Genomic DNA, 19,969 nt, shown 5'->3' with positions numbered 1-19,969 from the left:
AATTCAAAGGATTCTGATCCAGTCTCAGGGAAAACTACCTCCTGCCTCTGAGAAAAAGCAGAAATAACTGAGACCACAGGTAATATTCCCAAGGGATTCCCAAGGGGAGTACTCATTCATGAAGTAAGGATGTCAAGTGTCCAACTAATCAGCAATGTTAATAACCTCTGAATGCAAAGAAACTCCTCTCCATGGAAACTCTTTACCAGTCACTAACTCAATTCATCACTCATGTAAATGCACAGGATGGACTGTGTTAGAAGTGTAGTCATCATCTAGTCAGGGCCAAACCATGTGCCAGGAGGATGATTCCCAGCCACACAGCATGTAATTCCATCACATGAGCATGTCTTTTGGATGTGACGGGGACAGTGTCAGAAGCAGGAAACTTCCAGGCAAAGACATAAAATCCACGACAAAAAAACCCAGGGGTCTCCTTAGGACAGATTCAACTTCCAGACATGCATGCCATCAGTTAATAACTACAGAAAAGCTGTGGCTTTCTCAAGGAAGGAGGATCCATTAGAACCTTAAAAGTTCAGCAAAGCACTGGAAGATACACAGCCCATGGTGCTAACAGGGGCAAAGAGTTGCTACAGGCATCAGCACTTCAGGAACATGAATGCAGAAAACCTACTTACAGTTGTTCTTAGTGTTCACATCACATTTATATGACTTGGATAAGACACAGCTAAAAAGAACTGAGCCTCGACTTTATTAGGTTTGTGCAAGTAATCCTTCAAACTGTCATCAGCTTCTAAAGCATCCATCTGGAGAAAGAGATTGAGCATCTGTCTTTAAAGCCAGCCCTGAGAGAGACAGATTCTGAAACAAAGTATTCCAAACTTAGTGTTCCTCTTAAACCTGTGGGACACACTCCAGGGCAACATATATAAAGGAAAAAAGTTCAAGCTCATTTAGTTCCTGAATTGGCTGCTGCAGACCAAACACCCTCCTTGAGAAGAGGGCTGTGCTCAGCCTATAGAGACACCAGGTATTCTTGTGCTCAGAAACTTCCCTCCTGTCATCACACTCCTCCCGGTGGAAGAATGAGATTAGGACAGGACAAGGAGTGCTCACAGAGCTGATATACGACATCCACTTTTGAGCAGAGCCAGCCAAGACTGCCAGGTACAAGAACATCTCACACACAATAGCTCAGAAGCCATTACCACCTGGAGCAGTTGCAGGGAGAATGAACCTTCTGAGGCTGAGGACAGGCAAAAAGAGAAGGAAAGATGACAAAACTAGAGTGTTCAAATGCAGATGATTCAAACACCGAGTGCTGTGTATTTCTGCAGCAAGAGACAAAGGAATGCATCAACATCAAAGCTGTACACACAGATCTCAGAGCCATGTTCTGTTCACTTTTTTCAGTGGGGAAAAAAATCCAGTACATTTATGGCTGTGGTCCTGAGCTCTCAGAATGGAAACATTATTAAGACATAAAGGAACAATAGACTGTGTTCAAGATTTGTACAGTACAATGACTTGATTTCACAGCTGGATTAGGAGCAGCAGCCCCCATCACTCCCAGCATGAATGCAACGCAAACATCCTTCTCTCCTCTGTGACATACTTGTGACAAGTCCTATCCAGTCCACTGTCAGTCACGCTGCTTCACCCAACCTCCTCTGTTTACTCCTTGTCATATGACTCTCCAACCAGCCATGTCTAAGTCTACCTTACCACTTGTATCTTCCATGCTACTTCCATTCCTTCAGCTTTCATGCTTCCCAGTATACTTTTTATATTCCCGTGATTCCACATTAAGCAGTCTACACTCACCACTGCCATCACGTCTCATTTCACCTCTATTACAGGACTTCTGAGGAAACATTGAAGTGGAAAACTTTAAACTTGTTTGAGATCTTTGACAGGATTTCTTTTTTTATTATTAAAATACTTTGAGCATTTTATTTCACCATCAGAACCATATCATAAATAACCATTCATCCTTATTAGTTCAAAGAAAGTTCCATTTGATACACTGCTCAAGTGTGAAGTGAGTCATGTTTGCTTTCCTAGAAACAGCAGTGGATTGCAAAGGCTTTTGGCTCCCTTTTACATACTGTAAAAGCATACTTTTACAGTAATTTCTTCCTGACCAGAAAAACATTTTTTACTTCAATTCTTCAGGATAAGTTTTCCATTAAAAGAAAGAAATGACTAAAATAACAACAAAAATAATCCATGGAAGACATTTCACCTTTCAAAAGGTCTTAAAATTATTACTTCTCAAGCTGCTATTAAATCACCTGCATTTTACAGAAAATGAAAGCTAGACATGGCCTCTAAAGGACTGTTATAAATTGATAGTTAGCATTAAGCTTTAATCAAAACCCCCCACCTCGTTTCCAAGTCTGAACATGAATTGCAATCCTTCCTTTCTTCTCTTCAGAAGACAGCACTGCAAGTTCTACCAGCAGCAGTTTACTTTTTATTTATTCATTAACAGCAATATATTAACAATACACTACCAGCTCCTCAGCAACACACAATGCAGTCTGTGGCTGGCACCGTGCCTGTCACTCACCCGTAACGGCATCATAAAACTCTTCTTCACTATTCATCCTTCAGTGTGAAATCGCTGTGCAGCCACTCCAGCTTCCTCTAATGCATCGTTGGACTTGATTTAGAGATGAAGTATCTGTGTGCTGTCCAAGTCTTCTTTTGCAAACACCCAGCTGCTGTAGAAGATCTATTTGACAAGACAGGAAAGCAGAATTAGCAACTTCCACATTTCTGATGTGCACAAACACACACACTTGACAAATACTAATTTTCCTGTTTCTTCACATGGTAAAAGATGGATTTTTGCATTCATAAGTAAACTGCCTTCTTTGTTATCGAAGTCATTCTGAAGAGAAATACTACCTACCACAAGAACAGCTGATGTATTATACCACATTCCTCTCTCTGAATACATCATATACATTACTGTAAAACATTTTATTTACTGTAAAGTAATTTCAAGCAAGTACAGCCAGAAGGAGCAGAAGGAAGAAAAAGACAGCTGGCAGAACAAAACTTCTCTTCAGCAAGAGGATGAGCCCTTCTGCATCCTTAACCAAGAAAGCTGGGAACAAAGAAGAGAACCTGACATCTCAGAATCTCAGTGTTGCATAAAACCACTGGGCCTCACTGTACATAGTGCAATCAGCATCCAGTGACCATCACAGAAGTTTGGTCAGGCTATTGCTGTGAACCCTTGAGACAACTGGAGATGTTCCTCTTTAGAGGAAGAGTGTAAAGAAACAACAGATTTCCTCAGTGAAAGCAGGCAAATTGCAAGTAACTTACAGATTGATGAAGCATTCCAGCTTTATGGATAGACTACATGAGATTTTTTCCAGATGGCTGGCAATGGTGTAACATAAACATCTTTACTTCACCCAATTTTAGTCTAAGAATAATGAGGAAATTTAGTTTCCACTCTTTCAAATGTTCACCAGGTACCAATGACAAGCCAAGTGCACGATGATAAATGACAGCATGGCAATGCTATCAATATCTGCTCCCAAGCAACCTCAATTTGTCAGCCTCTATTTTTTATGATCCTTGAAGATCCCACTCCTTTTGTAACAGTAGTTTTTCCAGAGTAATTATAACCTGCACAATTCCATTCCAATCAAGAGAAACAAAGCCAGAAGCACACTCTACTCCTAGTAGAAGAGCTTGTCATGTTTGAAGCCAGTTCCTTCCTCCTCTCTGTAAGAAATCAAACTGCACAATTCCTCGTGTGGTTGAAGTCTTTTTACCTCACTGCCCAGAACAAAAGCTTTTTGAATGCCTCACACATATACATTCCTTCCAATTCTCCATTCAGGAGGAGGAGCTAAAATAGCCTATTTTGGAACTCAGATATCTAAGTCAATGAATGTAGCATTCACCTACACCTGTCAAAGCAGGGCATTTCAGTTTGCCGCTTTTCCCTTAGGAACTCCTTACTTCCTTGCCACTATAGGATTTTATATCAATCTGCACCATAGTGAGTATCTGAGCTTCCACATACACTTCAGCAAGTCCTCAGCCCCACAAGGACAAAACTTTATGCATCTGCTTTCCTCGACTGTTGCTGCAGCGTTGTTGCAATTGCTCTCAGCTGATGGTTTCCTTCCTTTTTCCTGCTCTTCTCCAGTCAGAGACCTTTAAACCTTCAGCTTTGCTGCTCATCAGCCCCAAGTTTCTGACTTCCTTTTGCCAAAGTGCTGCACTCTTCTAGGCAAGGATGCAACAGCTCGAAACATTAACAAGTCAGATGTGAAAGGGAGAAATCCTCTTAACTAACAGTTGCCCCCAGAGCAGCAGCAGCTAGCTCACATTTCTGGGTGAACTGAACAGCAGAACTGGTAACATCAATCTAAATCTGTACTGGAAGTACAAGTCAGTGCATCTACCCCTGTGTTAGCTCACCCAGCAGAAGCCAGTCCCTGACTGTAAGAAAAATGCCTGTTCATACCAAAGCTGCTGTCAGTCTTAGAGTTTCTCCAAACTTCCCAGCCCCACCAGCCAATGTTATCTGGAAGTCTCTCTTCCAAGGTCTCCAAATATGTCCTATCTTTGCAGAAAATCTGTCCCTGAGGATGCAACTATGTAAACCTTTATAGCAAGGGAGGAAAGAGGGAATCCAAAGAAAACTATTGCAACAGAAAACAGGAACATCTCAGGACAACTGCTGACCCCAGAAGCAATTATCAGCACATTGGAATGAATCCACTCATTTGCCAAAAATGAAGTTACATTAGAAGGTTTCTTTAACCCTCCAAGGTACCGTATCCTCAAAGATGCAAGACGCTTCAAGTTTCAACTGGCTGCAAATACGGCATCCTTCTAGCAAGATAGCAGCCAATAATTCTAGAAGGAAACTTGATTTCACACAGGACATCGCCCTCTCATGACCAGTGCTACAATTCCCTCACTTTCACTGTGTTTTCTTGCCTCTTCCCTTTTTATTGAAGCTCTTGCAGCAGGACTAGCCTATTGCTGCACACATTTCATGCAATGGGATTCTGGTCTGAAACAGCCTTGTATGTATCTGCAACACATAAAAAGGAGCTAGTTCAAAACCCATCCCTGCTCAGGTTCAATTCAAATGCAAAGAGCACAAGTCCCACTCAAAACACTCCCTACCCAAACCTCACAGATCAGCTTGCAAGCTCCAGAGATGCTTTGTAACAGCAGCTCTGGTATGCTGTAGTTTTGTATAGAAGGCACTAAGACATAAAAAGTATGATTTAAAAGATTGTCAGTTATTATTAAGAGCCTTGGAGTAAACCAGGTCACAAAGATGAACACCAGCTTCTCTGCTCCCCTCTCATGCACACTAATAGCTGCATTACAAAAGGCCTTGTGAAGCGGAACTGCATCACATAGAATGCAGTTGCGCTACAAAGGCAATGAAGCTTTCCTCTGAAAACACAAGTACAAATGGAGGAATTAGAATCAAAGACTTGAGTTAACTGAACGCCAGAGTTGCACTGTGTTCTCCTGATATGCACCTCACACCACAATTTAAGCTCATTCTATTTGAAAGTTCAGTCATATCCCTGTAAGTTATATACAAGCTTTGTAACTATTAGCTAAATCACAAAATAATCATGGAAGTCACTTTAAATAACAATCACAAATTGTCCTAAGATGCTAGAAGCACTTGTAAAAGCATAAAGTAATATATTTTGCATCAGTTGCACTAGGAATAACGTAACACTCATAGCACTTCTTTTACATTCATTCTTTTATTTAGCAGAAGTTAATGTGAATTTGCATGTAGCTGAAGACACAATAACAGCATTTAGCTTTCATGAGCCTAAAAGCACAGATTAAGTCCTTTCCTCTTGCTAAAAGCAATAGCAAAAAGTTACTTTCAATTAGGCTGAAATGCCAGAAGACAAAAACATCCTGTTTGCTTCATATTCAGCATTTGTAATCTGCATTTCCTCCCCATGTCCATGACGTACCCAGAAGAATTCACTTACACACTGGCAACTGTAGTTAACAGCTCTTACCAAAACTGCCTTTCAAGGAAGGGTGCAATGCTCCTGTGTCAGACAGACCTTCAGGAGCTTAGGACCAGCTGCCATCAGCTGCACTGCCACTGATGGCAAAGAGAGACTTTATAGAAACCATTTTATAAATAATAGGAAAAAGCTGCAAGTGAAGGCCTCTTAAGAGAAGTGGAAATTCATAGTTCAATGATGCCAACACAGCACTGGCTACAAGCAGCCCAGATTTTGTGGTTTACAAGATAAGCAACAAAGCTCATCTCTTTCCTCACATTTGAAGGCTACGCATTGGTATATACTAATTGGATTTGTTATGGGATTTGTGTGCATGAATTCAAACTGCCACATCTGGGTTTATTTTTGTAATAGCTTGATCTCCTACAGGAAAGATGCTAGTTTTGAAGCTCAAGCTGAAAGACAACAGATAAAAACATCAAATACATCTAATACCCATCACAACAGTCCAACTTCAGCATTGGCTGGTAAATCTGTACTGCAGGCTCTATTCTCTTATATTTTGCCCTGAGAAACTCTCTGTATTTTGTTGTCCAGAATATTCACAATATGATTTTACTCTTGGAAATAAATTTTAAAGTGAGTGGCAAAGCAATTAACACAAAAGAACAAAGCTGAACAGAGCTTATTGAAGCGAGTCTTGAACAAGTTATTTGGGCAGAACCCAGTTTTTCTAGTCATTTTGCTTATTTGCATGCCAATGCCTCCAATATACAAAGCCAGACCAGCAAGAGCATTTGAAGTGAAAAACTTGTAAAAGCTTCTGGTATCTTCTAATCAAAGGACCACCACTTTGGTTCCTCTGAAATAAGCTCTGCACCTTCCTGATGTAAAAATCATCCACAAATGGGTTAAACAAGACCTTATGCTTTCCACTAGCACAATTTAGAAATGCAAATAGCAATGCTGCAATAGAAATGCAGTGTTTGTACCAAACAAGAACCCCCAAAACCTGAACAGGTAAGGGATGGAAATACAACTAACTATTACTGACATGGGCACAAAGTCTGTCTTGCACTTTCGTTATTAAAAGGTTTCCCCAGTGCTATGCAGCTAATCAAAAGCAGGTTACTCATTAAAACTCCTTTAAATTCCCATATTTTACCAGAAAAGGTTCACACATTCCTGTATGACTGATGACCATGGATAGTCCTTTTCTTAAAGGACATGAGGATGGACAAAGGACAAAAAGCACGCAGGTGTAATGAATACTGCAGGAACACAATGAAAACCTGCACTGCATCCATAGCACACCTTGAAATAGGCTCTGCAGCGAGGAGGAATTACTAAGACTGACATACAGCTTTCCAGAGGTACATCTGCTACAGATAGAGAGAACAAATAGAAAGGGCTGTCCCTAAACACACACAGCATACCAATGGTCACAAAACATACCAAGGCAGATCCCAAGATGCTCACCCTCAGGAGATAACATGCTTCTGTCAGTGATCTTCACAGCCTCAATGCAGAGAGTGTAACTATTCCTACCACCTACACCACGGTCCCATGACAAAGGAAGAACAAAGTCATACTGTAGCTGTCAGTCACTTGGTTATGAATATGTCAAACAAAGTGTTCTGTCAAGCACTGCATTGAACACAACGGGGACAGGTACCAGGTGATGTGTCACCTCTTCTGGTAACAGGCTTTGCTTTCCAAAGCTTAACTCTGCGCAGGTTGGAGGGTCAGGTACAAGCTCGCAGTCCCCTGCAGCAGAAGGTACCCTGAAGCAGGTACACGGAACCCTTTTCCCGAGATCCAGCGTCAGTAAGATCAGTCCCAGACTTTGCACATTCCACCTATTTTAAACCATTTCCACCCACTTGAATTTATTTTTAAAACCAGGACAACAAAAGTGCAAGACTCTGCAAAGCACTTTAAAAGGTATCAACGCATTCTGTGATCTGCATGCGAGCATCTATATGTACCTGCTCTCTCACCACCAGATGAGGCTGCAGAGATGACCTAGAATGGTTGTCCATAACATGCCTGCATTTGCTTACAGCTTTATCAAGTACTAAAAGTTGTCATTTTCTATGCTAACCTATAGGTTAGTAATCCCTCACATTTGCCACCATGCATGCTTGCTCCTTCTCCAATCCCAATCTTCAACGTTAAAAATTAACAGCTTATTTCTGTGTCTCCAAGACCCTGGATCCTCAGAACTTACAATTAAAGAACCCCAAACCTAAGTATCTGTTCAAAACAACCTGTATGAGTTTAAACATGCAATTACTATGACTTGGTTAATTCAGCATAACTAGTTACTCCATACTGACTTGTTCTTCTATGTCAATCCTCAACAAAGACCCAACTGGTTAACCAAAAGTTGCTCCTCAAAGAACCATTTCCATAGAGAGGTAAGCATTTATAGCTGGAGCAGCTCATTTGACTGGAATGCTGTTCAGCAAGCTCCATTTTGATGTCTGGCTGGCTGACTATAGCTGCAGTGTCTTATTCCTCCTGCAGCTGAAATTTCACATCATGCAGCAATTGTGGAAAGCGGCTGTTTGTCGACACCATCCTGCTCCTTTATAAATCCTGGATTTTCTGCTCTGAAAGCATGTTCTAGCTCCAGGAGACATCTATAAACCACTAGGTCATGTTCATTATACAGACACTCTACTTGTGAGATCAAGGAGAAGTTCAGTAAATCCAAGATCAGAAACAGTGAGCAGTCATGAAAATGAGCACAGACATTCAGCAGCATGAGCAGTAAAGGTGTTGGAAGGTCAATGCACTGGAATTACAGTGCCACCAAAGAACTGATGAAGCAGCACATTCCTCAGCTTTTTAACAGGCCTAACAAGGTTTTGTTGGATGTGCACTTTCACAGCAGATTTTAAACCAAATTCAGTTTATTCACTTGAAAGGAGAATACCTGCAAGCAAGAAAAAGAAATAGAATAGAAATAGCATTGACAGGATTGAAAATTAGCTCCGTACAAAGGAAAATTCACGCCATGCCCTGTTTAATCCACCTAAAAAATGTTAATAAAAAGCAACATTTTCATTCGCTTCATATCCTGCATTCAGGATGCAGCTTCTGGGTAGAAAAAGACTCCAAAAGAGCCAGCAGAGGATCAAATATACCCACCCTTCACATTAACATCAAAAATAATAAAGGAAAATGAAACAACCCAACAGTCTACAGCATGACTGGTGGAATAAGAGCCAAGCCCATCTTCTCTTGGGTTGCCAGCTGAAATAAAACACAGCTGTAGTACTTCAAGGGATAGAAATAAATAGCTTGAACTACAAGATAAATATTCATGTGGTTTTTGCTCCATACACATCTCCTGAAAGCATCAAACTGCAGTGTTTCATCTCTGAATGAAAGCTGCAGCAAGGATGAATCTTAATAAGACTCATGAAATTGGGTTACACTGGAGCTAAAACATCTATAAAAATTAGCCAAGAAGTCAATTTAATTGGCAATTCAGATACCTGCTGTAATTATTATGCACTTAAAATCTCTTCAGCCAGAGAACAGCTACACAAACAGCAGAATCCAGAAGAGGATTTTATTTACCAAGTTAGATTTGTTTCTCACTGCAGCGTTCGAAAGTAACAGCATCTCCCACCAAGATGCAAATGCTTTTGCATCTCTTGTTTTTCTTTATTCTGTTTGGCTTCTTTCCCTTCCTTTAAGTGTCATTGCCTCTTCCCCTACATTTCCTTGCTTTTGCCCTTTGACTTCTCTCCCACATCCCAGGGAGGGAGGGAGCTGTGTGGGTCTATCCACCCCCAGAAGCAAAGCATCCTAAGCTGATAGTTTTGCTGACCTTCTTTTTAAAGCATTTACAGCAATGGTGGCAGCAAACTGAGCATCTGAAAACTTAGCTCTGAACAAACAGATTTCTGGTAGGAAGAATCACGTTCTCTTCTCTCAGGAATACAGATTTTTGGTGATGCTTCACATGAATTAGAGCCAACCGAAACACTCAGAGTCTGGTCTGCAGCTGAGTTCAGGCTACAGAATGCGTTTCTGCATCAGAACCACAATACTTGTGCCACACACTAAGTGTTGCCCCCAGCACAAAGCTACAGTGCTGCTATCAGAAGTACTATTTATTGAAGACAGAAACTGTAACTGGAGAGAAAATACCACCATAGTTTAGTGCTCAGTTACCTACAGAACCAATGGCTAACTCCAGTCTCACTGCAGCCAAAAATTCCATAGCCAAGGACACTGCCTCACAGAACTAACACCCAACCTAGCAAACAAACAGACCAAGAAAACTTGATTCCAGCAGATTAATATTTTCTGATGCAAGACAAGTCAGTGAAATTCCCACAGAATTCTGTAAATGTGCTCCTTTTTTAACATTCCATGAATATTTAAGGACATTTTTCCACCTGACAGCATCTACTACAGCATTCTTCAGACTTTGTAGCCTTCCCTTGGGAACGATTTCATTGCCCGCAACTGTAAAAGATCACTAAATTCTGGTTTATGTGCCTTCTCCACATGACGCATGATGTGAGGCTTGATCACAGCTGATAAACCAGCTCATTTCTAACCACACTGTTACAAAAATCAGTAATTCAATACTGCATTGTAAAACTTGTGATCCTTAGCAGCTACCTGAGGATTTGTTTTATCTTATTTCTAAGTGACATGGTGGGAAGTAATCAATAACTGCAAGCACAGTGGCTTTGGACTCAAGTGTCAGTACATATCTAATTAATCATTTATGAACACTTCTCTTTGAGCCAAAACTTACTCTGAAGGTGATATTAAGTATGCTTGAATCTTTCCCATCATAATATAACCACCTTACAAATTGATCACTGGAGAAAATTACAGCATGTAACATCAGTGGAGAAAACCCCTAGAATGGTAAAACCAGGTACAGTTTTAAGTTTATAGATCTTCTTACTCAGAGGCACTGTTAAAGCTCTGCCTCTGTGGCCCCATTCTCTCCAGGCATGTCTAACTTTACATTTATTCTTTACAAGGTATCTTATAAATCATTTTCATGGAGACTCTTAAACTATTATGGCAGCAGTCCTATTGCAAATGAAGCAGGAGGACAACACTTGACTAACCTAGTGTAAAGCCCTAAGGCAAAAGAAACCGTATTTTTATGCCAACCAACAATTCCTCACACACTGAAGCTCTGCAGCACATGCACACAGCTAGCACATTATTTGTTAGAGAGTTTAAAGATGACACCACAAGTTAACAAAAGCTTTAAAAGCATTTCTACTATGGCTGAATTTCCTTTAAAGCTACTTCTATAGCAGATACACAATGGATTCCAGTGTAAGGGTGTTACTATGTTTGCTGTTGTCAATATATATACATATATATTTCAATAAACTTTGACTTCTGAAAACAGGACAAATAGATCTAAATGGTTTTTCATGAAGAATCCACCTAGCTATCTGCCTGAGTAACATTAACTCAGATAATAAAACAGCTGCACAGCACTTAGAACTCTTTAAGACAAAATAAGACCATGTAAATAAAGTTATTTGCATCTCTAGAGATACATAGCTTTTTGTTTCGCTATTGAACAACTGTTCAACACAACTGATGTGCAAAACCTAGAGAGAACATACAAGGGGGAGAGGTTTAGCTCTTCCGACAAGGTTCTAATTTCATCCCCTCAACAAACACACTGTTAATGGCCCATTACAAACAGGCTGATGAGCCAGCCTCTCTGCAGCCTCAACACGTACAGGCTTTGTAACTGAGAGTTATTAGATTCTCATTCTCACTCAGTCCATGGACACAGCAGGACTTCACCTCAGTGCCTGGAGCTGCTTAGGTCTGAAGTGAGTGACATGAACCATAGACACCTCCGAATTCTAACACCACTCATATAATCATTACTTTTAAACTATCACCAGAATCAAACCCCAGTGAGATCTATTAACAAATTCTTTTGGGAGCCCTAAAGCAAAATTACTCAGAAGAGTAAAAATAATTCTAGTGAAAACACAATGAAGTTATCCATTCATGAAAACATGTTTCTTGACAAGTATCATAAGCATGCAGCCTTCTTCGTAATACTCCAGAGGTTCATGGCGTCCCAGCAGCCACAACCTTACCTCTTCTCAAACTGAAGAGCACAGCAAACAAATTGAACTCAAACAGAAATGCCACAGACCAAGATTTCAGTTGTTTCATGTCGACCACAGAGGTTACATGTCCAACAGAGCAGTATACAGTTTAAGTTTGGGATTATGAAACCAAGAGGGACAAGATTAAAAGGTCCAGATGTATTTCTGCAGCTGCAGGGACAATTCACCTTCTGTGCCTGCTCCCACCACATTCATAAACCCCCACAGGAAGACAACACTGTCCAGTCTCCTGCATTTCCTGCATGAAGAGCTTCTGTAACTCACCAAGAGTCTGTCTCATTAAATTATGTGCACAATTAAATATACTGAAATAATCTAAAGGATCCGTCTAGACCAGCGAATGAATTTCCAATTGTAACTGTATTTAAAAGAAAATAAACCAAGCTTAAGTAAGCTTGGTCTATTCTTGTAACTTATCAATCTTGAATATTAAGACCTTATCTTTGTGCAGTGAATGAAGTTGTTGAAGAGTACAACTGAAAGTAATGGTATGTCACATTTGACATGTTCTAATCGCTCACTGCTCTCATGCAACTTGCTGTTACAAGCATTTAAGAATACAAAGTAAATCACTATCACCATACAGTCTTTCCCAACATAAATATTAAGAATTCAAGGACTGAGATAATATATTCTTTAATTCCAAATTCTACAGTGTCTATAGATCTACAGAATCCATATAATACATAACATATATTTCTTGCAACAGGAAATATCACAGTCCCATATCTGGCAGACACAAGGCGACCAACTTGCTCATTGCTCTCACTTTCCAACTTCGGTGAAGATGACCCTGTGACGAGTTACACAACCTCTGCAAAACCATTCAAGACATTGAGCACTCCATATTTAACACATTCTTTGCACTTCTTCCACATAAGGTAAGAAAAGCAAGCATTTAGTTATTTCACAGTGAACAGACTGAACACTGAGCACTTTAAAACATCCTATTAGTGCCAAATACAGACATTTCTTACATCTTCATGACTCAGGTGACAAAATCAATGCCAGCTTGCGAACAGAAGTTCTAGTTACCAAGCAGCATGATGTAACATTGCATTGTTCAAGGACAAGTTACTTCAAATGCAAAACCTGATGAATTATCCGCTTCAAACCTCAGTGTACCTGCATATGAACCTCACTTTCAAACAACAGCAGCAATAAATCACCTGACTGGCAATACAAACAGTGATTTAAAAACACAGGCTTATCAAAGCACAAAAGCCTGACTGGCTTGTGTTCCAGCCAGCACTAACAGAAAGCTAAGCTCTCCACTTTTGTTCTAGGTCAGCATGTGTGAAGTCCACACAGCAGAATTCACAAGAAGAAAGACTGAAAGAAATACCAGTTTCAATCATAAAACCTTTCAGCTTAAGCAAGCACACACTGTTAGAAAGCAGTAAGAGAATGAAAACTGATTTAAAGAAATCATCTAACAGTGAAAGTCATCCTCCCTGCTCAGCTACCAAACCAGGTACATCTGCATAGGTATTAGCAACCAAAGAACTCCACGCACCACACTGCTTTTCAGTACTGCAACAACTGAAGCCTCTAACCTGGATAGCCTTCAGCTACTCACAGACACAGAGTTTGTTGTCTAATCATCATTTTTATACCTTGAAATTGGGTCTTCTGTTTATAAGATTACCTTAGCAGGGCTGAGTAGTTTAGGAGGAAAATGGGATGTTCATTCCTGGACAGCAGATGTCTCCGTGTTTCCTTCGGAGCACTCCCTGAAGTGACAAGTTCATTACAAGGTGCTCTTGGTTCAGGAAAGCACCATTACGAATCACTCCTGATTTCACCCTCGATTGCCCTCAACTTCCTACCACATGCTCAAACATTTGCATGAGCTGACAACTATTTTAAGGAAAGTTCTGATTACAGTGACTGAAAACCCAGAGGGTTACTCCGAGGAAAGTCACTGCTCGGAACTTCTTGCTTCCATGCTCGTTTAGCCAGTTCTACTTCATCCCATGGCGCAGTGCTGTATGTTTGGAAGTTACCCAAGTCACTGCTTCCAGAACTTGCCCTGAGGTTTCACAAGTCCCAGAGCACACTGGTATAAAGTTAGTTAATACGATATAGATGTGCTTGCTCCCAGATGTCAACTGGAGTTACAGAACTCTGGAAGATGAAGCTGGAATGAAACAGATTTCTCTTGCATGCATAAGCTTTAAGAAAGAGCGGCACAGTAATGCTCATCTCCACTGCAGGCCCGTCTCTCCTTTCAACTCTTTGAAATCTTAAATGAAGGCTATGTATTTTAATTGAGAAAATCCACAGTAAACGAAAGCAGTATCTGCTTGCATGTAACATGCTCTGGCAGATGCTTCTGAAGGGAAAAATAAGGCCACGGCAGACAAAAAACAGAAGGTGATTTTGAACCCCCTTGTTAAACTCAGCCCAGCAAGTGCTGCAGAGTAACAAACTGCTTCCAAAAGCAGCCCTGAATCCAAACACACAGCACAAACATGATTAATACCCCAATTAAATAAATGGCAACATAATGTATACCTTTGTTACCATGCAGAAGTTCTGGTGGCATGTTATTTAAAAAAAAAAAAGCCTTTTTCCTGCTATTTTTCCCATCCTGCTTGTCTCCCTTTCAGGAGCTCTGTAAGAGAAACATAGAGTAGGTAACTGAAGAACAAAAATAACCCAAACTCTAATAAACCCTGGCTGCTCGCTGTGCTTCAGCTGTGGCCTTAAAGGCCCCTGGAGGCTCCTGCACGGTGCTGAAGCTGAGCTCAACGCATTTATTTGGGGAACCGGGTGTCGCAGGCTCCTCTGCTAAACCACTTAGCTCCAAAAGGCATCAGGAAGACACAGGAAATGAGAACTATCCCTCCGCTGGTGCTGCCAGAGCCCCGCTGCCCTGCAGCCCGCGATCCGCACCGTCCTTCAGCCCCGCTGCCTCCCCTTGCCCGGCCACAAGGCTGAGAGAGTGGTTCTGCCACCCAGCCCGGGGCCCCCCCGCCGCTGAGGCACGGGAGGGAAGGTCCTCTCCATCCAACCCGCTACCGACTCAGCCGCACGGGCCTCCGACCCGGAGGGAGAGCGAGCGGGCCAAGGATCCCGCTTCTACCGGGGACAGGGGCAGAGCGCTGGGGCAGCCGCGTTACCCCGGCCCGGTGACCGCCTGCGCCTCGCCTCGCTCCGCTCCACCCCGGCCGGACCGAGCGGGCAGCCCGCGGGGCTGAGGAGAGCCGCGCGCGGCCCACCGGTGAGCGGACCCCCGGCCCGGCTGGGCCGCCCCGCGCCCGGGCGGGGCTGGGGGCGGCGCTACCGCCCCTCTCTCAGCGGCGGTAGCGCTGCGGCAGCGCGGAGCCCCCCGAAGGGAAGGGAACGGCCCGCCGGCATTACCTGGCACCGCGCTCCCGCGACGGCCCCACCGCAACACCCCCCGGGCCGACACCGGTGACACCGAGGCGGAAGTGCGGCCCTCGCAGCGGCGGAGTGATGCGCCTCTCCGCCAATCGCGGAGCGCAGTCTCGCCCGCCGGCTGCCGAAACGACGAATCAGCTTCCCCGTCCACCTGCCCGGAGGCGGGGCGAATGCTAATGAAGCGTCTAGCCCCACAGCCCTGGGCCGCACCACTGCTGGGGAGACTGCTGGCCAATGGCGCGGCAGAGGGGGCGGGTCTATGCAGATGAAGGCGGTACCGGCAGTCCCCGCGGCGCTGGGTCACTGAAACGGGCGCGTTTCGGAGGGGACGGTGCAGCCTCTGTCGTGCAAACGCACACGGTGGTGCTGGAGACGGTATCGGCTGTTGTACTTTGTGGGACGCTTGCACCATCAGCGAGCTGCAGAGCGTGAGCTCGGCTCACCACGACTGAGTAGAACAAACTGTCTTTATTAATAAGGTGTGAAAGAATTGTTGACCTCCTCTCGCTCAGTGTCATGCTATGCTAATGCTGGTATGTGTAGTGTTTTGCTGTGCTCCAGTAGGATTTTAGCCACTTTTGTGGGTTTTTCTGTCATATTCTAGTGCTTTGAGGTACATCAGTGATCACCCGTAGGGTCACAGAACCCCACAGTTGGGTTTTCAAGCCATGCCTTCACTCCAGTGACATCCTCCCTGTCCAGCTGCTGCTCTGAGCACATTGATGGATGTGAGCAGGTTAATGGACATCTGGAAGTCCCACAAGGTCACCAAAGCCGTGGGCTGGTTGGAGCTGTTGGAGCTGTTCCCAACCAGAACCTGGCAGGTGCCGTGATTTGCCTCACCCTGAACTTGCACTTGCTCGTACCCAACAGGTAACTGGAGGCAAGTTCGTAATAATCCCCTTGACGGTGATTACTGGCACGCTAAAGCAACTGAGAGGATTTGTAGATGCTGATGCAAGTATCAGAACTGTGAGTCAGGAGTTTTAAATCGATTTGACTCATTCCTCCCGGATAACACCCGTTCTGGTCGTTTTATTTACCATCTCCTTTCTGAGCACAGACACTGCAACTTCCTCTGTGACCAGAGAACTGAAACTCTTTTTCCACTGAAATGTCTCCGTCCCTCCCTTTTCACACCTGAAAGCTTTGAATCATAGAATAAAATCATAGAATCCCAAACTGGTTTGGGTTGAAGGGACCTTAAAGCTCATCCAGTTCCAACCCCTGCCATGGGCAGGGACACCTTCCACTGGAGCAGCTTGCTCCAACCCCTGTGTCCAACCTGGCCTTGAACACTGCCAGGGATGGGGCAGCCACAGCTTCTCTGGGTGTCAACCTGTGCCTCTGGCTGGCTCTGAGGGTGTCTGTTGGTCCCTCTGGATCCAGCCTCTCTACTCCGCTATGTTTCACCCCTGTGTTCACCCATTCCCAAGTTGCAAGGCAGGTGTCGTTACACTCATCTTTAGGGAATACAAATCTTTGGAAGTAGAGGATAATCTATACAATTCCAAATCTGGTTATAAGATTTTCCCAGTGTGCCTGGATAAGAATTCTTTCTTTTCCAGTAAGCCCTGATTCAGCAGCCCACTTCTGCATTGCTCAATGTTATAGACTCAACATTAAGCACAGAGCTTATTATTACAGCTCATAAGCAAAGGCAACAAACAACAAGTAAGCATGAATATAAAGTATTCTCTGACTGAACAGGTCTTTGTCATGACTAAGGAGCTGCTTTGGAAGAGTTCTCCAAAAGCATTAAGGAAAGAGAAATCCACTGATTACCTGACCAGGGAATACTGAATTTGTGCCGCTTTTCCAGGTCTTAGTTGAAGATATGTTCATTCTGAGCCTGCCACAAAACTCCTTCTCCCAGGCACTTCATAGGCATTCGAGCTAAATGCTCAAGCTTAGCAAGAACAAGGCTCATGGACAGTTTATTCCCTTGTTAAATATTATGGGACTACTCTCTAACAATGTAAAATCACAGAACCCCCAGATCGGATTGACAGAAGAATCTAGTTCTCTGTTTTTCTGCCTCCTGTGTTGGCAATGAGGGGATAGAACGGTTACTTTTTAAAGGAACTGGCCTGGAAAATTTTGCCTTGCTGGCAGGAGTTTTGCAACATTAAAGGTAATTAAAACGGGGCTTTACAGTGGAAGGTGTTGAGCAACTGTCTTAGGCAGAGGTGTAACCATCAGCTCCACCTGTAATAAACCCAAATGCTTCTCTCCTGTGGGGCAACACAACCCGCTTAGAAAACTGATCCAAGGAAACCTTGGCACTGCGGCAGGTCCACAAAACGCAAATTGCAACAGAGTAAGGAAGGGCAGAATGGAAAACTGAACCACAGTGATCCTGAGAGAGAGAGATAATGCAGGGAAACATGGCACGTTGCAGCAAAAACACCGACTGTCTTTCACCAGTTGTATGTGGGCAGAGGCAAACGCTGCTTCTCTCCTTCTCCAAAGGAGCCACTGGCCAAAGGCAGCTACTTCAGTCCTAACATGTATGGCCTGCCTCCCAGTACAAGGGAGCCAGGAATCACTTTGCAAAATGGGAAACATCCAAATAGACCTTGTCTTCCAATATCTTCTTTTCCAATACCTAAAGGGGACCTACAAGAAACCTGGAGAAAGGCTTTGGACAAGGGCCTGTAGGGACAGGCCAAGGGGAATGGCTTTAACCTGCCAGAGGGGAGACTGAGATGAGCTCTTAGGCAGAAGCTCTTCCCTGTGAGGGTGCTGAGGCGCTGGCACAGGGTGCCCAGAGAAGCTGTGGCTGCCCCATCCCTGGCAGTGCTCAAGGCCAGGTTGGACACAGGGGCTTGGAGCAACCTGCTCTAGTGGAAGGTGTCCCTGCCCGTGACAGCGGATGGAACTGGGTGAGCTTTAAGGTCCCTTCAACCCAAACCAGTCTGGGGTTCTGTGATTCTATGAGATCTTCCACAATCAGAATAATAAACATTTCCTCCTCTATCCAGTCCCATCTCAAAAGAGAGACATTCTGAAATCAGTTCAAGGTCATTGTATATTTTGAGCTGTCAGCTCTAGAAAAGGGAATATATTGTGAAAGAACTCGTGTCCCATAAATTATTGCAATATAAAAAAGACATTAAAAAAATCAGACATTGCTAACACTGATAAAGCTTTAGTGAAAAAACATGGTAATGCTGAAACCACATGAATTTTAACCAGAATCTTGAAGAAAAGAAATTCAAGGGAAAAAGGAATCCATAAATAATGAGGAACATGGCGAAAGCTGAATAAGTAGAAATAGCCAGTCTGTTAAAAGGCTGAATAAGCATGTTCTTTGTAACAGCATGGAAAGGAAAAGACACAACAGCCAATGATAATTTCCCTGGGAGCTGCGCCCATTCAGCCAGGGGTAGCTCAGGGTCTGAGCCTCTTCTTTTCAATATAACATGAAGTTATATTCGTGGTCAAGTTGGGAAAGCTCCAAAGCCAAGTGCTGAGTGTCCGAGGGGCTTTCCACAGTGAGCAGAAAGCTGCCCATAAAACAAGCTTTCTCATAGAGTGTCAATGTTACCCTCAGCTGAATCCTGAATTCTTCTAATTCCAGATTTGACTTCTGCCACTGGAAAATCCCACTTTTGGAGCTGAGATGAGATGAGCAGGAGCTTGTGCTCAGGATAAAAATAGTTGGGCAAAACTAGGTCACTTCCATATCCTGTCTCACCCTCCCTGGGATGAAAATCCATGGTTTTCTTGTATCTCCATAGCAGGGAAGATGGAGATAGATCAGCTTTGACTCACAGCTTCGATCCCACACACACTTGTATAGGGAAGCACCACAGTGGGATACTGCTGAGGGCTGGGTACCCAGGAGCTTCAGCTGCCTCTGTTTCAGGAGCAGATCTGAACTCTCTCTCTTTTCCCAGTGCCCATGAACTATCACGCTGCCTCCAGTTGATCTGCCAACAATCAATAATGCTTTATATCCTAATAGAGGTTTATTTGTCAAACTTGGCCACAAGAGCGTCTTCGTTAGAATTAATTACAATGTCTGGGTTTAGCTACGTGGAAGGCAGCATCCAACTTACCCTTGTACTCTTCAGACCAAATTTCTCTCTCTGGATGGCAGCACTTACATCAAAGGTTAACTCAATGGCTTGTATGCTTGCTTTCTGGAAATTCAAGTCAATAGAAGCTAATTATACCTCTTGATGCAAGATCAGAATTGACATGTGAGTAGAATTTAACCTGAGTGCTTCCTTGGTAACTTAGCTCTGTCTCCAGGATCTCACCAGTCAGAAGCGGCTGGGTAGGATGGGTGTGCACGAGGCAGGGTGAGAGGATGCTCCTCACAGCAGGGTGAGAGGATGCTCCTCACAGCCCACAATACAAGGAGCATTTTCCTTTGGATATTCCCCGTACCAAGTCAGAAAGTCAGGTTTCTACTGCCCAGGTAATATGAAGGTATTACTGATGTTAGGTAAATTAATTTCA

The 19,969-nt window shown here is 43.2% G+C and overlaps 1 protein-coding gene across 5 annotated transcripts in view; it reads right to left on the bottom strand.

Annotated features, from left to right (window-relative positions):
* OSBPL2 (oxysterol binding protein like 2) overlaps positions 1-15,589 on the bottom strand; it is a 35,675-nt gene extending 20,086 nt beyond the window's left edge. For 3 of the 5 annotated variants that reach the window (XM_080627603.1, XM_080627606.1, XM_080627607.1), the window contains exons 1-2: positions 15,479-15,541; positions 2,537-2,701 (exon numbers count right to left, since the gene is read on the bottom strand). In XM_080627603.1, coding sequence (XP_080483729.1) covers positions 2,537-2,573 — 37 coding nt within the window. In that variant the 5' untranslated portion in view covers positions 2,574-2,701; positions 15,479-15,541. Of the gene's footprint in view, positions 1-2,536; positions 2,702-13,760; positions 13,846-14,629; positions 14,730-15,478 lie in introns of all 5 variants that reach the window. The other 2 variants (XM_080627604.1, XM_080627605.1) reach the window with 2 other exon arrangements.
* Between the last annotated feature and the right edge of the window lie 4,380 nt (positions 15,590-19,969).

The sequence above is a fragment of the Psittacula echo genome, assembly GCF_963264785.1.
Source record: "Psittacula echo genome assembly, chromosome: 12".
Taxonomy (NCBI): Eukaryota; Metazoa; Chordata; class Aves; order Psittaciformes; family Psittacidae; genus Psittacula; species Psittacula echo.
This window is presented reverse-complemented; position numbering and strand designations above follow the sequence as displayed.